Here is a 24,123-nt window from a genome sequence, read left to right as displayed (position 1 = left end):
GCAATACCATGAGTTGACCCCACTGTTTCAACATTTAGATAATTATAAATATAACCGATATAGGACGCCGTAGTAGATCAAAAGCTTAAGGTTGTAAACACGACACGTTCATGTAGGACGATATAACAATGAGGTTAGAGGTAATGCTATAAAGTGATTTATTATTTGTTTCTTGTATGATATTTATTCTAGAGAATAGTTAGATATAATTTATGTGATGAATTGTTAAAAAAAATTACATGAGGTAAACTTGACTTTCACATTTGACTTCAGGACTTTGTACCAGTGACTGTTTCGGTGTTAATAATATGAAGATTTCTTATCTAAAATTATTTGCTTTAGGACAAAGCTAGGTCCAAAAAATATTATCATGCATGATAACTCGCTTGACCTAATTTTGGGGTATCCATTAGATATGAATCGGTCGTTAAAATATTTATTTTGTAGCCTAATGGTTTTCTTGATTACAAGGAATTAACATTGCATGAGCAAATATTTTGTGTATGAAGTTGTAAAATACATTGTAGTTTTGTGAATTCTGTTAGAAATATAGCAAATATCTTCCCTTCCTCCCGTTTAATATCGATCTATCTATGGAAAAACTTGCTTTAAATTAATATAAAACCCTATTCTTCAAAGAAATTCAAATACGGTGATACGTGAATTTCTTCCTCGATTGGTTTTTTTTTTTTTTTTAAATTATGAATTTCTCCCCAGACATGAGCAATTATATTGTGTATGGACTTGTTAAATACATTGAAATTTTGTGCATTTTTTTAAAAAAGAAATATAGCAATTATCAACCTTCTTCTTGATATCGCTCTATCTAAAGAAAAACTTGCTTTTAAATTTATAGAAAGCCCCCTTTCTGTAGAAAAAACTTGCTGGAAATATAAAGAACTCTTTCTATAGAAAAAACTTGCTTGAAATTAATATAAAACCCTATTCTTCACAGAAATTCTAAAACGGTGATTACGTGAATTTCTCCCTCGATCGGCCACTTTTTTTTTTTTTTTTAAATTATGAATCCCTCCCGAAACATGAGAAAATATTTTGTGTATGAATTTATAAAATACATTTTTATTTTGTGCATTTTTTTTTAAAAAAAGAAATGTAGCAAATAACCACCTTCCTCTTGATATTGCTCTATCTTTAGAAAAACTTGCTTTTAAATTTATATTATAAAGCCCTGTTCTTTAAAGAAATTCTAAAAAAGATAATCGGCCTTTTTTTTTAAGTTAAAATTATGAATCTCCCCCGAAACATGATTATAGTAGTAAACATAATGCTTTTTTGAATGTGATCAGAATTTTTATTTCTTGTTTACTGTCATCATTCAGGCGGTAAAAATAAATCAAAAATAGAGAAAATAATTATGAATTGGAAAAGAATTTTTCTTCATAATTACATTATTTGAAATGGAAGTTCTGAATTACATTTTTTTTATTTATTGTTCCTTTGCACGCTGATATATTTACGATACTAGCCATTAGTTGTTCATTGTCGTGAAGTTTCGCTTTGATGCATGTATACACATAACGTGTTTTTTCCACAAAGTTATTTAAAAGACTAGAAACACGATAAGCTGAACATTTAATAGCACATTGTCGGGTTTTAAATCACTGTTTAGGTTTTTAAAACGATATCCGCACTTTTTTAAAAATCAAAATACTTACTGAATATTGTATCAATTCTAAATAAAATAGTGTGTAGTCACTGTTTTTACCGAAATTAACTGAAAGTTAAACCCTCATTGCAATTGACCAATCGCTCGACAGTTTCTGCAGGTATAAGTTATAATAACTGTGTTATTTAAAGCATGTAGTCCCTTTGTAACACATTGTAACTTTTTCATCTGAGTAACCCCCCCCCCCCCCATTTAATCAATATGGGTTACATGGTTTGGAGCGTCAGAGTGATCAATTGTATAAAGTATATGTGTGTTTTGCACTTTGTCCTTGACAAAAATGAGCATATAATTGCAAAGAATGCATTTTCGCTGTCTTGTTATATTTATACATGTAGTACATGAATATATATGTATGTATGTGTCTTCATCTCCGTAATCTGTTACGCGTTGCATGTCCTCTTCATCCCTGGTGGCACATAGGGCCTCCACGGAGCCTCTCCACTTATTTCTACTGCTTTTTTTTTTTGCTGCATTCCCTGATCTACATCCAGCATCTGTCCTCTCCCTTCAACTGTGCGGCGCCATGTTGGTTTTGGTTCTTAATTCTTCCTTCTAGTGTCCATATTAGCGCGATGTTACATTCACTGAAGTTTGTGTCCAACTACATGTAACTTCCATCTTTTCCTTCTTACTGCCTTACTGATCGGTCTCACCTTTGTTGTCTATAAGGCTGTAACAGTTCCTCACTTCTCACTTGATCTTCTTATTTTATATTCATTATTTTTGTTTCTGTAATGTGTCTATCATCTTGTTTCTTCTTTGTACATCTTCCATGTTTCACTTCATGTTTTTCTCCGTAAACAATTAAAGGGGAAAATGAAGAAATATCTCTAAATAAAGTTTGAGGTGTATTCATAATATGGACTACAAATTAATTCAATAACTCTGTAAATTGCAGATATCATTTCTGTGTACAATAAAGTGATAAAACTTGCAGTAATAATTCAAAGGTTCATTTTCAATGTGACAAAAGCTTTCAGCTTTACAAAATGCTGAAAGCCTGCTTTTAGATGTACCGCAACCTATACTGTAAGGTAAGTATATTAAAGCATTTAGATTGAGGTGGAAGTAAGTAATGATATCATGATCTTTTCAGCCAACCTGATAAAGCAGCATGGGTATTTCGCAAGTACTGATGGGATTTGCCGGTCTAACGGCGGGAATTGCCGTGATTGGTAATCTACCGGTCACGTGGTTCATGACTGCAGAAAAAGCCACGCTCAAGTATTTGGAGAAAGGAAAACTTCAGACTATAGAGGCCAACCCTAAGACATTTAATGTGAGTATGAGAGAGAGAGAGAGAGAGATTTGAATTTGATGAGCTTTTTTGCGAGCAATTTTTGCAATACTTGAAAAAACAGGCCTAAGATGATTTGAAAGTGTAAATCATTCCTTTGTTAACAAATATGTTCTTGTTACATTGTAACAGATGTGATTTGATGAAAGTAATCAGCCGGCTTTCGATTGTTTTGAAAGTAATTAGTATATTTTTTCTTCTCCTGCCAAAATATAAAAGTTAAGGCTAACAATTGTAGGCCAAGGACTTATGGAAAGACCACGGTGTGGTGATCATGGCTGTCCGGAGACCCGGATGATCCATGTGCAGAGAGGTTAGTGTGCCGCAAGCAATGTTTCCAAGCAATAAATGCATGCATTACATATCAATCATGTGAAACATTTATTGTATGTAAAAGTAAAGAAACGTGTGCCATTCTTTCACAGCAATTAGTGATCAATACCTATTAATCTAAACTTTTATACTAACTATTATTAAATAAGTTCACTAGTTCTTAATAAATTATTTCAATATATCAAGCCAAGGAGTGCCAATGAGAATTTGCACTGGAGGCATGTACTTATTTTTGTACTTTCTAACCTACATATATTTATTCATGAAAATCTCCTCCCAGCCAGGACTGCACTTGGAGCAGTACAGGGCATTCTCATCCTCCTACTAATATAGTCACCTGTACAATGTATATCCCTCTATAGGAGGCCATGGGGTTGTCCTCTCTGAAGCCACAGTTGGATGCCCATGGAGTTTCCCTACATGCTGTAGTCAAGGAGACTCTGGGTGTTGAAGATTTTAGGCCTTACTTTAAGGGGGACGTCTACCTTGATCCTGAGGTAATCAAGCATCATTTAGATTTTCTCATTTCTGTCTCATTTGCCTCACACTGAGTAATGTCATTCCTCAGAACTAAATGTAGTACTGAACATCAATGTGTAGAACATGTTTATGTCCCATTTTAAGGATATCCTTCCTTTCTGGCCTTTTTAATCATTTTTCCCTTTGAAACACTTACTAAGGTCAGGTTATTTAAAGAAAAATAATAAATTACGAAGAAACACTTCACATAATGGAATTAAATCTTTTATTTATTATTGGTTTGGATTTAACTGTTCACAGGTAATTTTTCTATTATACGAAATTTTCTTGGATTCATATTACACTTAAATTCCCTACATAGAAATCTTCATTAACAACTCAGATATTTATATAAAACTAATTCAATATTTTCTTCATAAAGAAATTGTTCTACGGTCCAAAGCAGAGATGGTCCTCAATGCTGGGACTTCTAAGACTGAATTTCATTCATCATGCCTATACTCTGTCTAAGAAAAGGATTCCAGGAAATCTGGAAGGGGAAGGATTTCTGTTGGGAGGTAAGTATGGAGGAAGGGTGCAGAGGTGTCTTAAGCTTGGTGGGGGGGGGGGGTGAATCAAACAAAAAAGACAGCTTTAGTTGGAGAAGAGAATATGTGGTAACTTTAAAGTAGGGGTTCTTCTAGGAGGGAAGGCTTCTTGTTGAAGGTAGGATTAGAGAAGATGATTTTAGGTTTCATCTTGGCAGTGCCTGATAAGAACAGTGTTGGAGTTTGCTAGGAGGTAAGGACTATTATTTTTCATCTATTTGTAAACTCAAGCATATTTTCTTTTCATGAGAGCATTTTATCTCTCTACTCAAAATTTGAATTCTTAAACTAAAGATATATCTTTAACTAAAATTATCTGTGGTTCACCATACTTTGCAACTTTGCATTATCATCATGAAATATTGCCTTAGTGTTCAATCAATTAAGTAATTCTCGACACATTTAACTGACATCTGTTGCACAGCCGACTGTTATTTAATTGTTACGTTCAACTTGCGTATGTATTTAAAGGCACCTGCAAATTTAATAAAACAGATTTAAATGGCAGATCTCTTAGATTAAAAAAAAACCCTTTTTATATGCACAGGTCCCGTTCCGATCTTCAGGAAACATTAAATAAATACAATCATTTTGACGATAACTCTTAGAGGTCAAGCTCCATATGATAGACGAGTCTTCGTTTGTTTGTATGTGAATTTAATGAAAACGAATAGTGACCATTCTCACACTACAAATTATGAGCAGAGCCAACACGGACCTCTGAAAACAGAGGTGGGAGAAGTAGACATCTCCTGTCAATCAGATTGTATTTGCAAACAAGGTCGCTGGGTCGACCATAGAGTTTGCGAAATTTAGACTCTAGTCCTTGTATCATTAACTTATTTGTCAATAGCCTGCTCTGTTCTAGAAATTGTTCGTACGTAGAACTGTTCGTAGTTTGTACGTAGAAAACGTGTGTACGTATAACGAAAAATATTGGTGACAAATTAGCAGGTTAAATACGATTTTTTTACTGGCCGAGCTAGGAAAACATCGTACATTACCAAACCCTGTGGTTAATATAGAAAGAAAAGCAGCAAAATCAACTACGGGTTTCTTACGATGACAGATTAGAAATTAACTACTGATTCTAAATGCACCGTTATGGTCACATATCTTACCTTACAGACGCATTGTATGAAAACATTTGGCTTCAGAAACTTGTAGCAACGAAGACTTATAATTACATGTATGTCAAAATATGTACATTACACTGAAGAGGTAGCGAAGTCAAGCGAATGAAGCGATGTACCTCTCAAGAGTAATGTTGATTACAAATAATGCTTTTCAGTTTCAGTTAATAAACATCATCATGCCTGTAGGAAGCAATTTCAGTTCTTGGGGCACAGCCATACATTTTCGGTTGGGGGGGGGGGGGGGCACTATCAACTACCCAAAATTCCTTGACAAGCAGAAAAAAAGAAGAAGAAGAAAGGTCATCAGACGTTTTTATTGAGGGGGCACACGCATGTAGTAGCTATTTCCTATAGTATTCTATATATTGGCAAAATTATTGGGGGCACGTCCCCCTCCCCTTCGTGCCTGATGAATTTTCACTAAGTGATTAAGTTATCTTTAATTTCAAATTCATAAATGAAGTTAAAAATATTTTTTATCATATGTCAACTGATCAAATAAGTCGTTCTGGGACCAGAAATGTGCCACTTTTTGTTTTTAGCGGAATATACAAAAATTCTAACGATTTCGAAAAGTTTATGAAAGTTTACATATAGTACATATAGTTTGTACACGTACTTGAATACGAAATTATGCACAAATAATAATTAATAACCTTGTATTGTACAATTCTTACTATTTTCAAACCTCTTTGATATTTCTCGTTAATGAATGAATCAACCAAGTATAAATGTAATATAATAATTTTAGGTTCTTCTGATCTGGTTGTGTATCGGAACATATTTTTTTTTTATTTTCTGTAATCGTGTGGTATAATCCTTTAGGCGTGTTTGTAATCGGCCCTGGACAAAATGGAATCTATTATCAGCATCATGAGATGGAATTCGGTGACCACGCCAACTTAACAGAAGTTCTGGAGGCCGTAAAGAAAATAACAGAGGAGACCAAAAAACAATAAGTTTCAGATATATCAGAAATAAAATGTACAATATTTTTTCTTAAACGTTGAATACCGGTAATCAAGTGAAGAAACAGAATACATGTCAAATTCTTTACTCACAGGAAGTCCTGAAATATGGATTGTTCCTACTTGTAGTACAAAAACCATATCTGATTGAACTTTCAGTAAGGCGTGACAATCTCGGCGATACATAATTAGCGTCTCTCAAATGTTGACCTAGATTCTCATTTGTTAAGAAATTCATAACATTAGCAACTTTAGATTGTTGTTAACAAACAATGAGATGACATGAGCCACACCTCTTTACTGTAAGAAACGATAAAACCGGTTCCTTGCGTGACTCGTTGACGTCTGAACCATTTTTATTCCATGTGTATTTCACCCGTGAATGAAAAGCTGTGTAAATTTCACTGTTGATGAGCTAATCCGGCAACCAATGAGAATCTAGGTTACTATTTGAGAGACGCTAATTATGTATAGCCGAGAATATCACGCCTTACTGAAAGTTCAAGCAGAAATGGTATTTGTACTAAATAAAGAAGTAGGTACGGTTTTTTGTTTTATTATGCCCTAAAAATTTTATGCTTTCAGAAAGTTCTGAAATTTGCTTAAATATTAATTGATTATGTGGAAGTGATAATTCAGGAGAGAATAAATCATAAAGGATGGTTGTTCTGAAAAACTACTGTGATTCACTGAGGCCTCAATATGACTCATTTAAGGGGTTATTTTCCTTAAGAAAATAGTCTCCACAGCCGTCGCCTACTTCAAGTTTCAGATATTTTGTGTACAAAAGAATTGAGAAATCACATAACTTAAAATCTTTGCAGGCGATAATTGTGGTCTGTATTATCTGAAAGAACCGAAAATTGTGTCTTCTGCAACTTTCTTCAATTCAACAGAACTTTCTGCAATTCAGAAAGAGTTTTCAGTTCTCTCAATAATTTTGATATTTAAAAAAAAAATCCAGGGCCAGATTGGTATTGAGACCGTACCTTCTTCTTTATTGAGAGTCCCGGTATAATTTGTGCCATAATTATTTTATTGATCATTGAATTTGTAATAAAAGCGCTCAAGTACAGTTGTACTCTTTGAAATGATTTATGACGTTCTACTTCGAAAATCTGTGAACGGAGCAGAACTGATGGTTGTCATCTTCAGAGTGTAACCTGTATTAATGTGTTTTTATTCCAATTAAGTCATCTTGCATAATTTTATCCATTGAATATTTTTATGTTCAAATGGTGGGGTTAAAAAAATTCTTATTGAGTAGAATATTATGCAAAAAATGAAAATAAAAATGTTGAAAAGTGTTTTATTACACGTGTTTGACTGATTTTATGAATGATTCGTTGAAGTTAATTTTCAGTCATATTCGTATTTCTGATTTAATATATGCTGCCCAATCTGTGCAAACTTATTGTAACCCTGTTTAAGCGCAGATTCGTTGGCGTAATCAGGAGGGTCTGGATGCGTAAAATGAATAGCGTAGGCCTCCTTCTTCCAGTCAAAGTACTGTTCCCGGTCAAACTCATGATAATGATTCCTGAAAGTGGGATGACACTTCAGATGGAAGCACATGACCTGTAGATGGCGCTCTACATGTACGTATTGAGGATACTTCTCGTAAGTCTTGTATGGAAGTTCGAGTGCATTATGATAAAAATCTTCCGAACGGTAATTCAAAAGACTGTCCTGCCAGTATTTAACAAAATGAGAATGTTGTTTTGCTAGGAAAACACCGAGGTTGATAACATCGGGGTAGCCATTACGTGTCATGTGATCAAAGTTAAATATGGCGTCGTAACCTTTATCGATTAGATCGTCTATAGGCTTCAGCCAGAGTACATCCCAGTCCATATAGATACCTCCATATTTAAGCAGGACATCGGCTCGAATTATGTCACTTTTATGTTGAGTATAAAGAACTTTGTGACCAAATATCATGTCTGGGACCTCTCTGTATACTGTATGTAATCTAGGATCTTTCTTGAATTTATCGAAATACTTCCCATGTAAAAGATTATCACCGTGTATAAATACTTTCTCTGGCTTAAGTATAGTCATTACACTTCTAAGACTGAGATACATCATGAAATCCATCTCTTTTTCTCGGTACCACACAAGATGAACGATTTTTGGTATTTTTCCCGGAAGTTTTGGAGTATCTTTTATAATGGCGGAATCGCCGTAAAATACTTGCCGTGCCCTGGCTGCTAGTGTGGTATTCGAATACATGATATCTACAGGGTGTATACCGGATATCTCGCAACATTCGATATCCTCCGGTATATCTAGAACCTTTCCTTTTGGGACAATTTCGCAGACGACTGTATCATTGAAACTATTTGGAGACAAATCTTGACTTCGCTTCATTTTAACCAACTCTCGAAGTCTTTTGTCTTTTTCTTTTGCAAATATAAAACTCACTTCATCAGCATGCTTGTTCAGTCCTAACTTAAAATTATGCTGCCTATAGGATGAGATTGATTTCATTAGCAAGAGATTCTCGGAGAAATATATGCCCCCTCTGTCGTCAAGTACGGCTATTCCAAACCACACCCCACAACCATTTTCTTGCCCATCCCAGTTTTCGGGAATTTTATGAATGGCGAAACCCGCAACGGTTCTTTTCAGTTCCGTCATCCACATATCGTATTTTTTCTCTGTTGTATTAAAATGATAAATGCTATGAAATTCTATGGCATCTGGTCTCATGAACTTCCAAGCACTTAAAATGGACAGATAGTGTTCAAAAGAAATAGTTCTATTATGACACCACACATAATGAATTGTATTTGGCACGGGATTATTTTTAAGTTCTCGGTAGGATAAATTCTCGTATCCAGGCAACGGATCACGGTGGAAACCCACTGTTGTTAGAGGGAGACGTTTTCTCTGAAAATATTTTGTTCCTCTATCTGGACTTTCAGCAGTTTTGGAAAACTTAAATAATCTTTGAGGAACTTCGTAATCACTTTCTTCCTCTGTTTTGACATGAAAAAATGCCGTATAGATATACAGAAGTAAAGCACAAATCCCAAATAATATCAACAGGTTCCTGCGATGTTTCACTCTCATCTTAGCAAGAATCCCCTGATTCGCAGGCGGAGATGGAAGTTAGTGTCTTTTGTACAGCAAGTCCATCTCATCTGAAGTTTTGCTTTAAAAAAAGAAAAGATATGTCAGATTTTCTCATGAAAGATAAATTTGTTACAATCCCCGAGTTCTCAGAAATGACACAAGAGTTATTTCCTTGTTATAGAAAAATTCAGGAATTGGATAGTTACATGTATAGAAGCGCAGTACAAGAAAATTACTATGAAAAACAAGAATATACAACTGTAGTTACTTGAATTTTCAATTTCGTATCATCTTTCAAATTGTTTAAATGATGCTCGAACAATAGTAAGTAAACAGATTATATACAAATGTACATGTTTTTTGATAATTTTTAAGGCTGTGTATTTTAGGTTTTTTGATCGTTTTTGAAATTTATTACATATTTGACCATATGCTCTCCTCTAATATGAAAAAAAAAGATAAGATCGATTTTAGTCCTTTTGTAAAAACAATTGTAAACGTTAAGAACCTTGTATTACTTACAGGAATAAATTCTGTGAACAATTCTAGTGAAAACTTTTTATTAACGTCTTTTAAATTCAAACTTATGGCAGTATCTTCTCTCGTAATAGTTTGATTTTTTAAAGATAAAAATATAACAGAAACACGTATATAACACTGTAAAAAGACGTCAAACAATAAACACTCAAAGAATTTCATATTGCACAATGCAAGTACTGTACCTTTCTTGTCGATATGCTACGACGGCTAACAAATTATCCATACTATAAATATACCCTTTTTTTTTATCTTTGACTGCTATGTCCAAGAAAAATCTATTTTTCCAACTGATAGCTCTCGGTGGAACGGGCACCATGGCCGAGGATTAATAAAGATATCATCAATAGCCCGGGATCGATGAACATGATTTATTGTTTCTGTTGTTATGTTGCAAATTACATCAATAATTAATTCAGCAAATTGTAAAGATAATAAATAACTTCGCACAGCTCGATAGAAAATTGGATGCGGTATCAAAAGTGATAGATAGAGGCTTCTAGTTTCAATTCTGTGTAGATTTAAAAAAACAAAGATATGAAATTGGTCGAAAATGAAATTACAGGGCTGTTCAAAAAGTTCACGGACAGTGTCAGTCGTCTCTGTTATATTATATTCAAGAATAGCACATTATCATATGTAAAAATATGTATTTTTTTGTTGATTTGAAAAGTTTGAACTCATATATTGAAATGGAACTTATGTTACAAAGTTATAAAACTTACGTTTTTATTGCCAAGGAGCACATTTAAGGACATACGCAACGTAATTTGAACTTTATTGTATTTTTCCCTGGAGTTCATGTGTCCTACATTTTAATGTCAATATATGCTATTGTACACTTTTTCTAAAACAAATTTGGATAATCAAAACAATAAGAATATATGTTTAGTAATTTTTGTATATTTTTCTTTGAATTATACAAGAATTTTCATCAATTGATATCTTTTCAAAACCCCTGGTAATGCATGCTGATTTTTTGTCTACGAACATCTGATGGTACTATAATCTTAAATTAAGAATATCTCGAAAAATTATCAGTAGGTAAGCTACGTTGCATATGTCCTTAACAGCATTGTAACGTCAAAATGAAAACATAACGTCACGAGTTTCTCAAAAAAATTGCTAGATACGTTTCACATACACAGTCTGGCGCCATACCCACTTATTAAAAACTTTCTAAACCTCTTGCATTTAGTTTGTTAACAACTGTTTCAGTAGCACAAGTTGGTTTGCCTTTATAACATCCGCAACAGCGAAGCGCCCATCTCTCTTACCATGACGTTATTGACATTTTCGATTATATTTTTACTGATTATCTGTTTCCTTATATAGTATATTGTCTGAGGCAGAGTCGCTCACACTCAAAATTGGCCTGTGTCATGCATTTACACTCAAATGCACGGCTCTCTTTCACATATTGCTTCCTTCAGGTTTTTCAGAGTTTTTTCTGAAGTTTCCCCAGTGCAACACAAAACTGTGCAGTTTGTTGCTAGTCCGTGACGTTCTACGACGTCATCTTTTTTGGCTTTTTTCAATAAGAACTTATGAAACTTTTAAACGAAGAAAAAATTAATATTTAACATGTGAAACGATTTAATAGTTCTAACTATGAACATCTAGAATTTTTTGGTCATTTTATAGAGAAATGACTACAACATTATCAAGTTCACATTTGTCAATTTCTAAATTTTGACTTGCTCTGCGAAACAATTTTCGCACTTTTAAATTTTGGAAGTTTAAAATATATCATGATATATTTTTTTTCGATTCAAACCATTCAATGTTTATCTGCACTCAATTTCGTATTATTATTTTTAGGTTCAGTTACGCCATATATAGCTTTAATTATTCTTAAAGCCTTTTTACGGTTCCCTTCATAGATATAGTTTAAGGAAAGTTTTGCCGGAATAAACCCAATGGCCCATTAGAAGTCGAAAAGGAGAAAAGTTTACGTAAGACACTCAAAGTCAAAGAAAAAAAACAGCAAAAAATCTTATGTTGCTGAATTTCATTTTTCTCGTATTTCTTTTTTTTTTTCTTCATTCCTTTTTCAAGATATCCAAAAAATCTATTTATGTGCTAAGTATCCTTTTATATCGAAATATACCAAGTCACTCTTAATTCTAACATATGAAATTTTAAATCCTCGCTAAGCCCTTGATCCGCCAGTAATATTTTCAGATGTTTAAATTCCCCAGTTTAAAAAGAAAACAGAGTGTAAACAAATACATATACGGACAATATTTCTAACATGTACTCATTAATCTTTAAATTAGCATTTCACATTCATTTGAATTCTCGTTCAGAACTCTTAACCCAATAACGGGTTATAATTAAGCTAAAGGAAGTCAATATTACATGCTGCACTCTATACATAATAGGTATGGCCCTTCCTTCCTCTACCTCTTCATTCTCTTTGTGAATAAGCTGTTCTGTAGCATTGTAAATATAACACATATGATAAAAGTCATTAAAATGAAATAAATAGTCTACCTGTTAGCTTTTCACTATGATTAAATTCTAACACTCCAATATCTTCTCAGTTTTTACCCGACGGAGTCACCTTTATTGAAGCGTAAATATGAAAAATCGAACGTTTAAAAGGGAAAGGGCCTTATTGACAAATCAGCTTAGGCAATTCAGCTTTTTAATCATTTAAAACGTGTAATTTCATGAATGTATTCGAGTGATAATGTCAACCTATAGAACAACAGGTGGAATAATAATGCCCTGGTCTCTATTTTATAGACGGATGGAAAAAATAAATCTGAAGTCTCTCTCGTAATATATAAAGTTAATAAGTACAGCGTGTTCTGCTGCAATGGCATTGTGATATTATAAAATATTATGCCAACATTCGTGCTGATTATGTAAAATAATATTGATCGAGTGGAACATGTCAAAAAATGCTAGTACTACATGTATTATCAGTCGTGTACAGTACATGTACTAGTATGTCAGAAAATGATAAAAATTATCGTGTTGAGTATTTCAAATAATAATTATTAATACTGTAGGTTCCTTTTTTTACGCGAGTACTTAATATATCAAATGGCTCTTAGACGTCATATCGCGAGAACATTAATTCGCGAATTGACGGTTGATTTAGTGATTTTACATGGATTTCAGATCAAAAAAAAAAAAAAAAAGAAAGAAAGATAAAATAGAAAATATATTTCGCGAGTTCTGATTCTAGCGACACTACGCGGTAATTAATTCCTTGCTTATATTTAGGAATCTACTGTAACAATATAAATCATTTTAAGTATGTCAAATGATAAACATATAATAATAATAATTGTGTGGAGTTTATTATATGATACTAAAATTCATCGTGTGGAATAAATCAATTAAAAATATTATTAATTGTAAAGTATATCAAATTATACTATTATTAATTTTGTGGACTATGTCAAATGATACTATCATTTTTCGTGTTGATTGTGCCAAACTAGAGTTTGTCAAATGATCCTAATATTAATATTGGTAATATCAATAATACTGTGTCTAATGATACTCTCGATATTCATGTGGAATATGAAAAATGATATATTATTAATTGCGTTGAGTATGTCAGATGATATTAATATTTAACGTGTGGAGTAGGTCAGATGATATTGATATTTAACGTGTGGAGTAGGTCAGATGATATTAATATTTAACGTGTGGAGTAGGTCAGATGATATTGATATTTAATGTGTGGAGTAGGTCAGATGATATTAATATTTAACGTGTGGAGTAGGTCAGATGATATTAATATTTAACGTGTGGGTCGGATGATATTAATATTTAACGTGTGCAGTATGTCAGATGATATTAATATTTAACGTGTGGGTCGGATGATATTAATATTTAACGTGTGGAGTAGGTCAGATGATATTGATATTTAACGTGTGGAGTATGTCAGATGATATTGATATTTAATGTGTGGAGTAGGTCAGATGATATTGATATTTAATGTGTGGAGTAGGTCAGATGATATTAATATTTAACGTGTGGAGTAGGTCAGATGATATTAATATTTAACGTGTGGGTCGGATGATATTAATATTTAACGTGTGGAGTATGTCAGATGATATTAATATTAATCGTATAAGGTGTATAAAATGATACTTTATCAATCGTGTAGAGTATGTCAAAAGATAAAGATATTAATATAAATTGTGTGGAGTATATAGAGGATATTCAATGTTTTGTAGTTGGATATGGAATTCATTTCACGAGTGGAATAAACAAATCTATGAAACGAAAACATATTTGAAAATTTACTGTTAAGTTATTTTAAAAAAGGGTTATAATTAAGTAAATTTTGCTCCTGATTCCGACTTCCGCAGTCTAAATCTGAGAGACGCTCGAAGGGCAGATTTACTTCACAACTTCTGAAAGTAAATGTGGATGTTTGGCTATAGTGCAAAACAGTCTGATTTATTTCACATTTTTCCGCTAAAAGATTATGTATTGCTTGTTAAGGAGGTTGGATCCTGCCATCAAAAGTAATGAGAATTTTTTATCAAGTATATTTTCTGAATTTATACACATAGCTTAATTAAAAATCAAAACAAAAAATGGGGGTCAATGGGCTTCTTTTGGCGCTGCAGAGCATTTAGTTTGACCTTTTTGCACTGTAAATACGTCTTACACATAAATCAATTTTTGAAGTTTTTCCTCCAATATTTTTTATTCAAGTAAATTATGGGAACAAACACAGACTTATGTCATCTTGAATAGACACCTAAAAATTTGTGACAACGAAAAAATTTTCAAGTTACTCCGCATGTTCAATTATTTGACCTTTTTGCACTCAAAAAATTTCATTTTTCTGGCATTAAAAATTTAACAAGCAAAAATATCATTTGAAAGTAATGACTTTTTACTGAATTTAAGAAGAAATGTTAAAAGTATCTTATATATTCAGAAAAGAAAATAAAAAGTGGGGGTCTGTGATGTTAATTTTTAGATATTACTAAAATAGTGCTAATTTTAAGCTTAAAATAGGGATATTTTTTCTTGACTGTCAAAATATATTTGCTATATTTATTAAATATGATGATAAAATTCATGACAGTTTATTTAATATATAATTTAGGACCAGTATAAAGCAGTTCACTTCACAAAATAACTCTTTGTGCAGACTGCATGGAGAAATAGGAATTCAAACTTAACATACTTTAAATACTTCGAAAGAGAAAAAATGATCATTTTCTTCTAAAAAACCTTCCGCCACAAAATATAGTTCCTCACTTAATGCTTTTGGTATGGAATTAAGTCATGGAGTTTTACTTGAATATAGTTTAATTGGCATTGTAGAATCCAAAATTATTGTAAGAATTCAAACTTTACGCAGAATTTTTGAAATATAGGGTAAGATATAAATCTGCTCAAAAGCTCAGGAGCGAACCTCGTTAAGTTCAATTAAAAAACCTACGAGCGAGAATCAACTGCTTGGTGTTGCGAAGAATATATAATGTAACAAAAATCATAGAGTGTTTCTTGCCTTACCTTCTCTCAGACCGCCATGTTAGATTGTTGACAAATTCACTTCTTTACATGACGCGTAAGACAAGGCGAAACACTTATGCTAATCTTATCACACTTACTGTAACGTTTCCTGAGACTGAGTGCCCGATCTTATATAGTATTTATAGATATGTAAGGATCTGGTTTAAAAATGTCACGTGATTGTCGTGTGAGAGAAGGTAAGGCAAGATACACTCTATCATTTTTGTTACAAATTTTCTGAGATTTCCTCATTCTGCAATTATACGAGCGTAAGCAACAAAGTCTAGATTTTCGAAATAAAGAACTTTTATATCATTACATGTATTCCTGCTTGATATACATAATTTCAAAATGAGAAGCAAACTCACTAAAAAGTCTGTGTTATATATATTTATCTAGCAATCCTTTTGTTTCAAATCGTTTAGAAAATTAATGTTAACTGTCACTAGGCGTATTTTTTTCTTCTGCTGAATGTCTTTAAAAAAGGTCCATACTATGTCTTACATAAATCTTAACCTGTGTGCATAAAGGTTTTACAAGAATATCTATAAGTATGCTTTGGTTAGGTTTTTCCAGCGTATTCTTTTTGAGGTGATGAGTTGTAAAATTTGCAAATAGCAGATTGAAACTATATTGAATACACAGCAGTTTCCTTCCATTGTCGACTATATTAAATTGGTTAAAGATTTTCATCCCGAATAAATAGAACATTCTCATAGATTTCCCAGTATTATCTAAAGAATAATAACAAAGCCCATTAAAAGAAATGAATTTTGTTTACAATCTTGATCGTCTTACGGATGAAACAGTCCAAATGTCAAAATTCAAAAAAAAAGATTTGGTTGCAAAAGAAGAAGGTAAAAAGGTTATTAGCAATTTTGCAGTTGGTACTTGACGTGCCCATATGACCTTGGCATCAGGGCTGGGTTGGCCGGGAAATACCAGTGGCGGTATTAACCAGTGGTAAATACCGGTATTTCCGGTTAATACTACTGATTTTCTCTAAACTGGGAAATACACGAGAATACAAACTTCTCAATTTTTTTTTATTTCTTTAATTTATTAAATATATGAATCATTCAAATTCAGAAATGAAATAGATTGCGTAGAAGTAAACAGAAAAGCACAATATTAATAATACTGAATATTTCTTAAAATGCAATCCAACAGGTTCACAGAGTTAGTAGTATGTATAACCACTCCTAGTTCCCTATAACCCTCAGCTATAATAGAAAAAAAGTTAAATTAAATTAAATTTTTCTAATTGGAGTTTATTTTCAGTTTTGTAGCTCATTACAAATTATTAAAGATATACACGCTATAACTTGCTTCAGTTAAAAATAAAGTTGGAAATTTATTTATTTTGTTTACCAAATAAAGTTACGAAAATACTGTAAATTACACAGTTGAAAATGAACGCGTTTTAGAAAGATCTCAAATTATAATTATTTATTTTCCTACTAGGAAAGAAATGCCTCTATTAAAATTCATGCGTCATGTGACACCGTTGCTACTTTTAGATTGATAAACAAAAATGGCTTCAAGAAAACGAGGTATGCCGTATTGCACACATCTAATGCTTAAAGACACTTATCTTTTAAAACAATCAGTATTTACCATCTACTGTGTAATGACAGATAATAAGCTTTTATCAATAATCGTAGTCAAAATGCAACGTACCTCGTCGTCTATGATTTCCCGCGGACATGCGTGTCTATATACTGTTTACGCACTTCCTTCATCAATATTCATGAAAAGGCTGAATTCTTAATTGCAGATCTTGCTTAATTGTTATGTAATTACAACGACTTATTTAGTACAACTTTGCGGAAAGTAATTATTTTTTGTTACACATCATGTTTCTCAAATCATTTAATCATTTTGTTTCACTTAAAAAGTCGCGTTTATATAGCGTGTATATCTTTAATTTATCAATAAATAATCACAAGTACAATATAAACTTGTTTTAGTCCTTCTATAAACACTGTAGTTATTACTTGTACAATCAACATGTTCTTTTAACAAATTGACTCTTGACAGTTTTGCGCTCCTGTTTTGAGTGATAATTACGTTGTGTAGAGCTAAATGGCTTCTACAATTTCTTGTATCTTCTTCAGTTACATTATTGATAAATAACTTCAATAGGATATTTGCATTCATTTTTATGTACTTGTATAGGCTACACATAACTCAAGTACTGAAACAAATGAACACTGCCTAATAGAGGAATAAATTGTTACTGTTGATTATTTGTAAGGAGATGCATTACTGGATAGTCAGAAATATTTATACTAGAGACAATAATTAAATATCTTAGCTAATAAGATACACTACATGACTTTATCCCAACAGATATTAAAATTATAGAACATGTTCTTTTCAACATTTCCCAGTATTTCCCGGGAAATACCAATAATTCCCGGGAATTACCTATATTTCCCACCGTCCTGGGAAATACGAGACAGTATTTCCCAGGTTTTTTTTTTTTTTTTTTTTTTTTTTTTTTTTTTTTTTTTGGTCAAGTGTGCGTGGGATTTTTTTGTCAAGGGATTTAGGTTACATCCCAATCAAAAACTGCGACTGGTACAATGTAACAGGCTTAATCTTGATATTCAGGACACTGCCAACGTACACGGGGAAAATACTACATACTGTCACATAAAAGAGAAATGTATCTTTTCCTGAACCATTATCAACGCACAATGTCTCAAGCGTCAAAGTAGGACAAACAAGTGTTTAAATTGAAAACTTAGCAAATTAATATTGGGAAAAAATAAATTCAAATAAATTCAAAAAAATAATTTCATTTTATGGAGATAAAAGACAAGGATATGTTAAATGCATATGTATAGTCTCATGGTTTATTTTAGTTGTTGAAGAGCAGGGAAGAACAATTTTTAAAATGCATCTTCCCCACACCTTTTTTGTTGTCTGCTTTTATAAAACACATTGAACAAACAGTGCCCTCTTAGATACAGTGGGTGGGAATCAAGTATTTTCTAGTTGTTTTGTTGAATTAGAATTGTAGTTTCTCGGAAGACATTAAATTAAAAATTCATTACTCCATCTAGGAGATTAAAAGTCATTTTCGCCATCAATTCAAAATTAATCACAAACACATTAAAACAATTGCATATTATATGATGTTGTTTTAAATGTTTTATAACATCCAGAGACAAAAAATCCCTGATTCAAACACCTTATGACATTGCCGTGCGGATATCAACTGCGGTTGCACACAACTTAGCCTGTTCTGATGTTGCTACAATGCTGGATCAAATAAAAACAATTATTTGCATTTTATATGCTGTCGTTATTTTGCAGACCAGCTTTGCAAAAGATTTTAATTCGGTGTTTGAGGCTTCGTTCTATAGAGCATTTTCATTGGATGGGGTTGCAAACAGCTCCTCTTACCATTTTAACTCTGTTGTTGCTCTATCTTATACATTGTGTTCGGCAGAATGCTTAAAAAGAAGAAATCCAATGTGCGTGGGATTTTTGTACAATGCGAAGAGAATATCCTGCAATATGTTGAAAACTTTTTTAACAGAAAATGACAAAACTATGATAGATGTGGTCGGTGAAAATTTGGAATACTTTAGCATCAAAGGTAAGATAAAATAGATTTTACATCAGTTCCTTTGATATCATACAATATAATTTGAAAACGCTTCTGTCGTTTTTAAGTACTTCCAAAGATGCAAAATAATGTTTCTGTCGTTTTAAGTACTTTCAAAGATATCTTTTTTTTTTTCACTTTTTTTCATTTTGAAAATGTTCCTAAAAGGAATGTACAAATTCTGTCATCGTTGTGTGTGAGCATAAAATACGAAGATAACGAACATTAATCAAACTCAAATGTCCATTAGAACAACACAATCAAAAATGGGAGCAGTGCAAACACGGACCTCTGAAAATATCAGAGTTAAGATCAGGCGCCATGGAGGAGTAAGCATCCACTGTCGACTGGTCACATTTGCCGGGTGTTCCGTTGGATGACCAAATAAACGGAAAACGGAAAAATCCGGACAAGACAATACAGGGTGAAAATAATGGCCTACAATTTGTATGCAAACCGTCATTCAACATTCTTCTTATCAACAGATTGTATTCACTAACAAGACCATTGTATCGACAATAAAATTTGCAAAATGTTGGCTTTAAACCTATCAGTCAATAGCTTGCTTCGTTTTAGAAATGGTTCATACGTTGAACATGTTCTTGCGTATCGAATCAACTGGGAGACATAAACTCCAGATGCAGGTGATTGTATTATATTGCTACATATAAGGAGAGTTGATGATAAAAAAGTTCTAGACATCACGGTTGTCATAAGGTTTAGTTGTTAATTTGCCATCAATGTCTTTCTCTAGTAAAATAAAAACACGAATCAAACAGATATGTCATACACTGTGGTGTCTTTACTCCGAGTTCAAAGGGATATATCGAATCAACATAGAATGAAAATGATTATTGTTAATTGATAAATTGTCGTTAATATATCTGCGAATTGAATGTCACAGCAAGAGACTCTTTATTTTCATTAAAAATAAAATCAGCTTCAAATAAACACAAAGGCAAGTTTGCTAATAACACGTGCAATATGCACCCAGGATAATTGAGTACTTTTTCTATTAAATCTCATTAAAAAAAAAGATTATAAGTAATACAATAATAATTGTTATACGTGCAAACCCATTCATGCTTTTTACACTTTTGAAATATATGTTTTTGTTTTTCTTTACTCAAATTTGTTTGTTTGTTTTGTTTTTTGCTTTGTTTTTTCCCTACAAAGGATATGATATTATGATTTATATAAGTTGTTCTTGAACTCTTTTATGCATTTCAGTTTGCTAAGGTTAAATAACAAAAACTCTACATAGTTCTTTATTCATATAAATGCATCTTTTAAGTTCTTTTCCTTTATCATTATAAGCTAACTTCGCAAGTTTAATTTGGCTTTTTTTTTCTCATTGAAAAAAGTATAAAATACACGTAGATAGTAGATCGAAGGAACAAAACAGAAATACGCATATATGACATTGCCCCCCCCCCCCCCATCTTAAAAATGCGCGTAGGTGATTTTCGAAATTAATTTTGATTGAAAAATAGGGTCCAAATTGGTCATTTTGCATTTTAAGAATTTAATTCAGAGAAAATATACGTTTAGATAAAACATTTTCCCATATTTATATTTAATTCATAAGCTTCAATGAATTTCTGATTTACAAACTAAATTTATTTGCATCTCCTGTCTGTCTTTCTATATGCATCAATTCATAATTAAAGATTTATTCTGCATAAGTGTTTTTTTTTTAATTTGCAATTGCATTCAAAAGTCCAGGGTGATAGGAAATGTTGAATGATATATTTTGAAAGAGTCAATTCTCTGTAATTCAAAAAATAAAGATTACAGCATACACGTACATAAGGTTTGGGGATGTTCTGTGTTCTTTACTATAATCATATCTAAAAGGTCATGGTCATTATTGTGATTATAGACCTTTACTTTTAAGGGTTATGAAAATCAGCAGTTTAGTAATTGAAAAAAAAAAAAAAAAACTCACAAAAAATATCTCTGAATTCACAAAGTAATATGTATTTGCCCATAGTATTTCTTCAGAGTTTAACATTATAGTTAATCATAAAATAAATGTAAAACTCTCAAATCTCAAAAATATTTTCAGGAAATGCGAATAAAAGCTTTACATTTTCTCTAATGTTTGCTTTTTGAATTTAGAGTAGTGGCCCTTTTAGGAAAGGCTTCATGTCTACTGTGACACTCCCTCAAACTAGAGAGGAAAAACGTTTAAAATTAAACAAAAACAAATGATTAAAAATAAGCAAATGTGCTGTAAAGATTTTTTAAGATTACTTGACAGTAAAAGGTGACATTGATAATTTTGAGGAGTTTGACTTAGTGAAATACGACGGGACTCGATAAGTCATTATGTAGGGACACTTATACTGACAGAATCAAAATAATTCATTCATCCAAATTGATGTGTGTATGGAGGGGGCTCCCACTGTTTTAAGAAAAGACTTTTGCGGTGGATTCAATATCATTTGTTGCAACAGGGTGGAAAATGTGCCATGTTATTACATTAAGAAATTGTCAAAGATATTAAGAAGATCCTAACTCCTCCTGAGTTTGGGTAATGAATGTTTTCCCCTCTTTTTCTCAGTGGAAAACCTGGCGCTTGGTAAGAATGTCTCCGTTAGCACTATCTATCCCTATCCGCCATATTCGGATCCAAGCAATGCTGTAGATGGTCGTACCGGGTTTGCTGACTCAGGGCTTCTGTTCCACACAGACTTCGAACTTTATCCATGGTTGACAATAGCTCTAGGAACACTCAGTATTGTAAAGAACGTGATTCTTCACAACAGGAGCGACGGACATGGTAAAAATTGAGCATTTTCAAAAATTCTACTGAATGCCCTCTCTTCACCATTTTAAGTTGTTGCTATGTTTTATTAAGTGAATGCAAAGGTAACGTTTGGAGTATGGAGACAATCTGATTCATTTCAAATTCCAAATTCCTTAGTTACATGTAGAACTTGTACAGTCATGTATGTGTTTTTTCACATATCAGATAATACGAGGGAGGTTTTTGTCGTTTGTTTTTTTTCCAGGTCGCTGGCTCCACAATGTTGAAATAAGAGGTGGAATCTCTTCCGTTTGGTCTGAGATGAACACTTGTGGCACATTTGTTGGACCAAGTCAAACTGGGAAAATTCACACAATAGAATGTGGAGCCAGGCCTCTCCTGAATGTATTGTATGTCACTGTGAAAATTGTCCGTCCTAACTACATAACAGACGATTGGAATGCCAGGGACGGCAAAAATGCTTTGGGTTTAGAGGAAGTTGTCGTTAATGGGCTTAATGTTTAAATCACCGATTACAAACTATAATGACATTCACAAAGATTAATTAATAATTTCCTTTCTCGTCGGTGGTACAAATTTCGTTATTGTAATTACCTGAGTACTCTGCTCTGATTGTGATTAAAAAATATTGAAATTCTAAATTTTGAAATAATTTTCAGTTGCAAATAAAACTGCCGACTTGAAAACATAATGCCTAATACTACCATCCCTGGAAGTTCTATGGTTTCAGCTTAAGTAGATTTTGGGAACACGTTCAGAGAAAAATGTCAATTTTAAATTAATGGATCCGGTAATATCAAATAAAGAAATTGCAAAACCTTGAACAATGAAAAAGATGAAGATAATGAACAGTGATCGATTTCATAGATGCTGTAAACATTACAGATTGTGAACTTGGCAAAAACATGAACTCCTGAAAAAATCAAAAGAGTGGGATCATTTGCCTAGTAGGAGTACTCAACTCTTATCGACCGATCATCCTCTATATGTTGAACATGTAAACAGTCTACCCATAGTCAAAATCAGTATAAAAACAATGGCCTAACAATTAGTAAGAAGCATGTCAGTTAAAAAATCCAATCTCTAGGTGATATTTGCAAACGAGATAATTATAATGACTTAAAAATATGTACAAAACTGACTTGAAACGAAATAGATTAAAAACCTTGTAACACCAACTAATTTGTCAGTATCCTGTCTCCGTTTAAAAATTGATTGTATTTGGGGGCATGCTATATACTCTTGCTTGCTGAATCAGCTTGGAGATATAAACACTATTTGTATGTGTTATTGGCAAGTAACTATGTAAATAAGGGATGATGGAAAGATGCAAGAGCTGAAGTCATCCCGTTCGTCATATAGTTTAGTTGTTACGTCTACAGTCCTTAAAAAGTCTAAATAAGAAACATATACGCTAGACTCTTTGGTGTCTTTTTTTTAGTTCACTGGGATATACATCAAGTCGACACCCGAATGAAAATAACTAGTTTTAATTGGTAATATGTTGTCGATAAGTCTAAATGTAGGATTGAATGCCTCAGCGAGACTTTTCTTCTCATGCATTAGCATTTCATGTGTTTTTTATCTTCGAGATTTAATTTTAAATGAAGTTATAAAAATCAGTTTCATTTATAAGTGTATCAAGGCTTTGTAATTTTCCAAATCAACAATATAAGCTTCAGTGACTTAGAATAATCCATTATGCATAAAGATGAAACACAAAATAAGTAAACGTGTTGTTTACAAGAGTTCAGGCGTAATGAATGGGATTAAAAGATATTTGAGTCAAATTATCTAATTTTCAGCAAAACATCTGCTGCAAATATTTATTTGTTGATAAATTTGATTAAGAATTTAAGCTTTAAAAAAGCGGGTGCGGTCCAGAGGTATTTTTTATTTGCTTCAATACATACCGGACCCCCAAACCCCTATAGATCCGCACATGCAATATAATAAACAGAGATGTTGGATAAGAAATCATATTCAACTTCAATCACAAGTCATGGTAGATTAATTATAAAGATACTGACAATAACAACTTCACTGTTTTCGGTACGTCACAACTGCATGTATCCTTTATGCGTTCCAGTCTGTGTTAGAGGTAGGATTCATTATTTTCAATA

At 32.5% G+C, this 24,123-nt stretch overlaps 2 protein-coding genes and 1 pseudogene across 2 annotated transcripts; 2 read left to right on the top strand and 1 right to left on the bottom strand.

The window, feature by feature from the left end:
- The first annotated feature begins 65 nt into the window (after positions 1-65).
- Positions 66-7,803, top strand: LOC133187522 (peroxiredoxin-like 2A; annotated as a pseudogene).
- Positions 7,787-9,638, bottom strand: LOC133187521 (uncharacterized). Its single transcript, XM_061322923.1, has one exon. The coding sequence runs from the start codon at positions 9,564-9,566 to the stop codon at positions 7,851-7,853; it is 1,716 nt and encodes a 571-aa protein (XP_061178907.1). The 5' UTR covers positions 9,567-9,638; the 3' UTR covers positions 7,787-7,850.
- A 6,139-nt stretch (positions 9,639-15,777) lies between these two features.
- LOC133187624 (uncharacterized) lies at positions 15,778-22,504 on the top strand. The gene is made up of 4 exons (XM_061323043.1): positions 15,778-15,805; positions 19,159-19,218; positions 21,794-22,012; positions 22,245-22,504. The coding sequence occupies exons 1-4, from the start codon at positions 15,778-15,780 to the stop codon at positions 22,502-22,504; spliced, it is 567 nt and encodes a 188-aa protein (XP_061179027.1).
- The last annotated feature ends 1,619 nt before the right edge of the window (positions 22,505-24,123 follow it).

Source organism: Saccostrea echinata, unplaced genomic scaffold (genome assembly GCF_033153115.1).
Source record: "Saccostrea echinata isolate AGI-Se365-2 ecotype Australia unplaced genomic scaffold, CSIRO_AGI_Sech_v1 ptg000015l, whole genome shotgun sequence".
NCBI lineage: Eukaryota > Metazoa > Mollusca > Bivalvia > Ostreida > Ostreidae > Saccostrea > Saccostrea echinata.
This window is presented reverse-complemented; position numbering and strand designations above follow the sequence as displayed.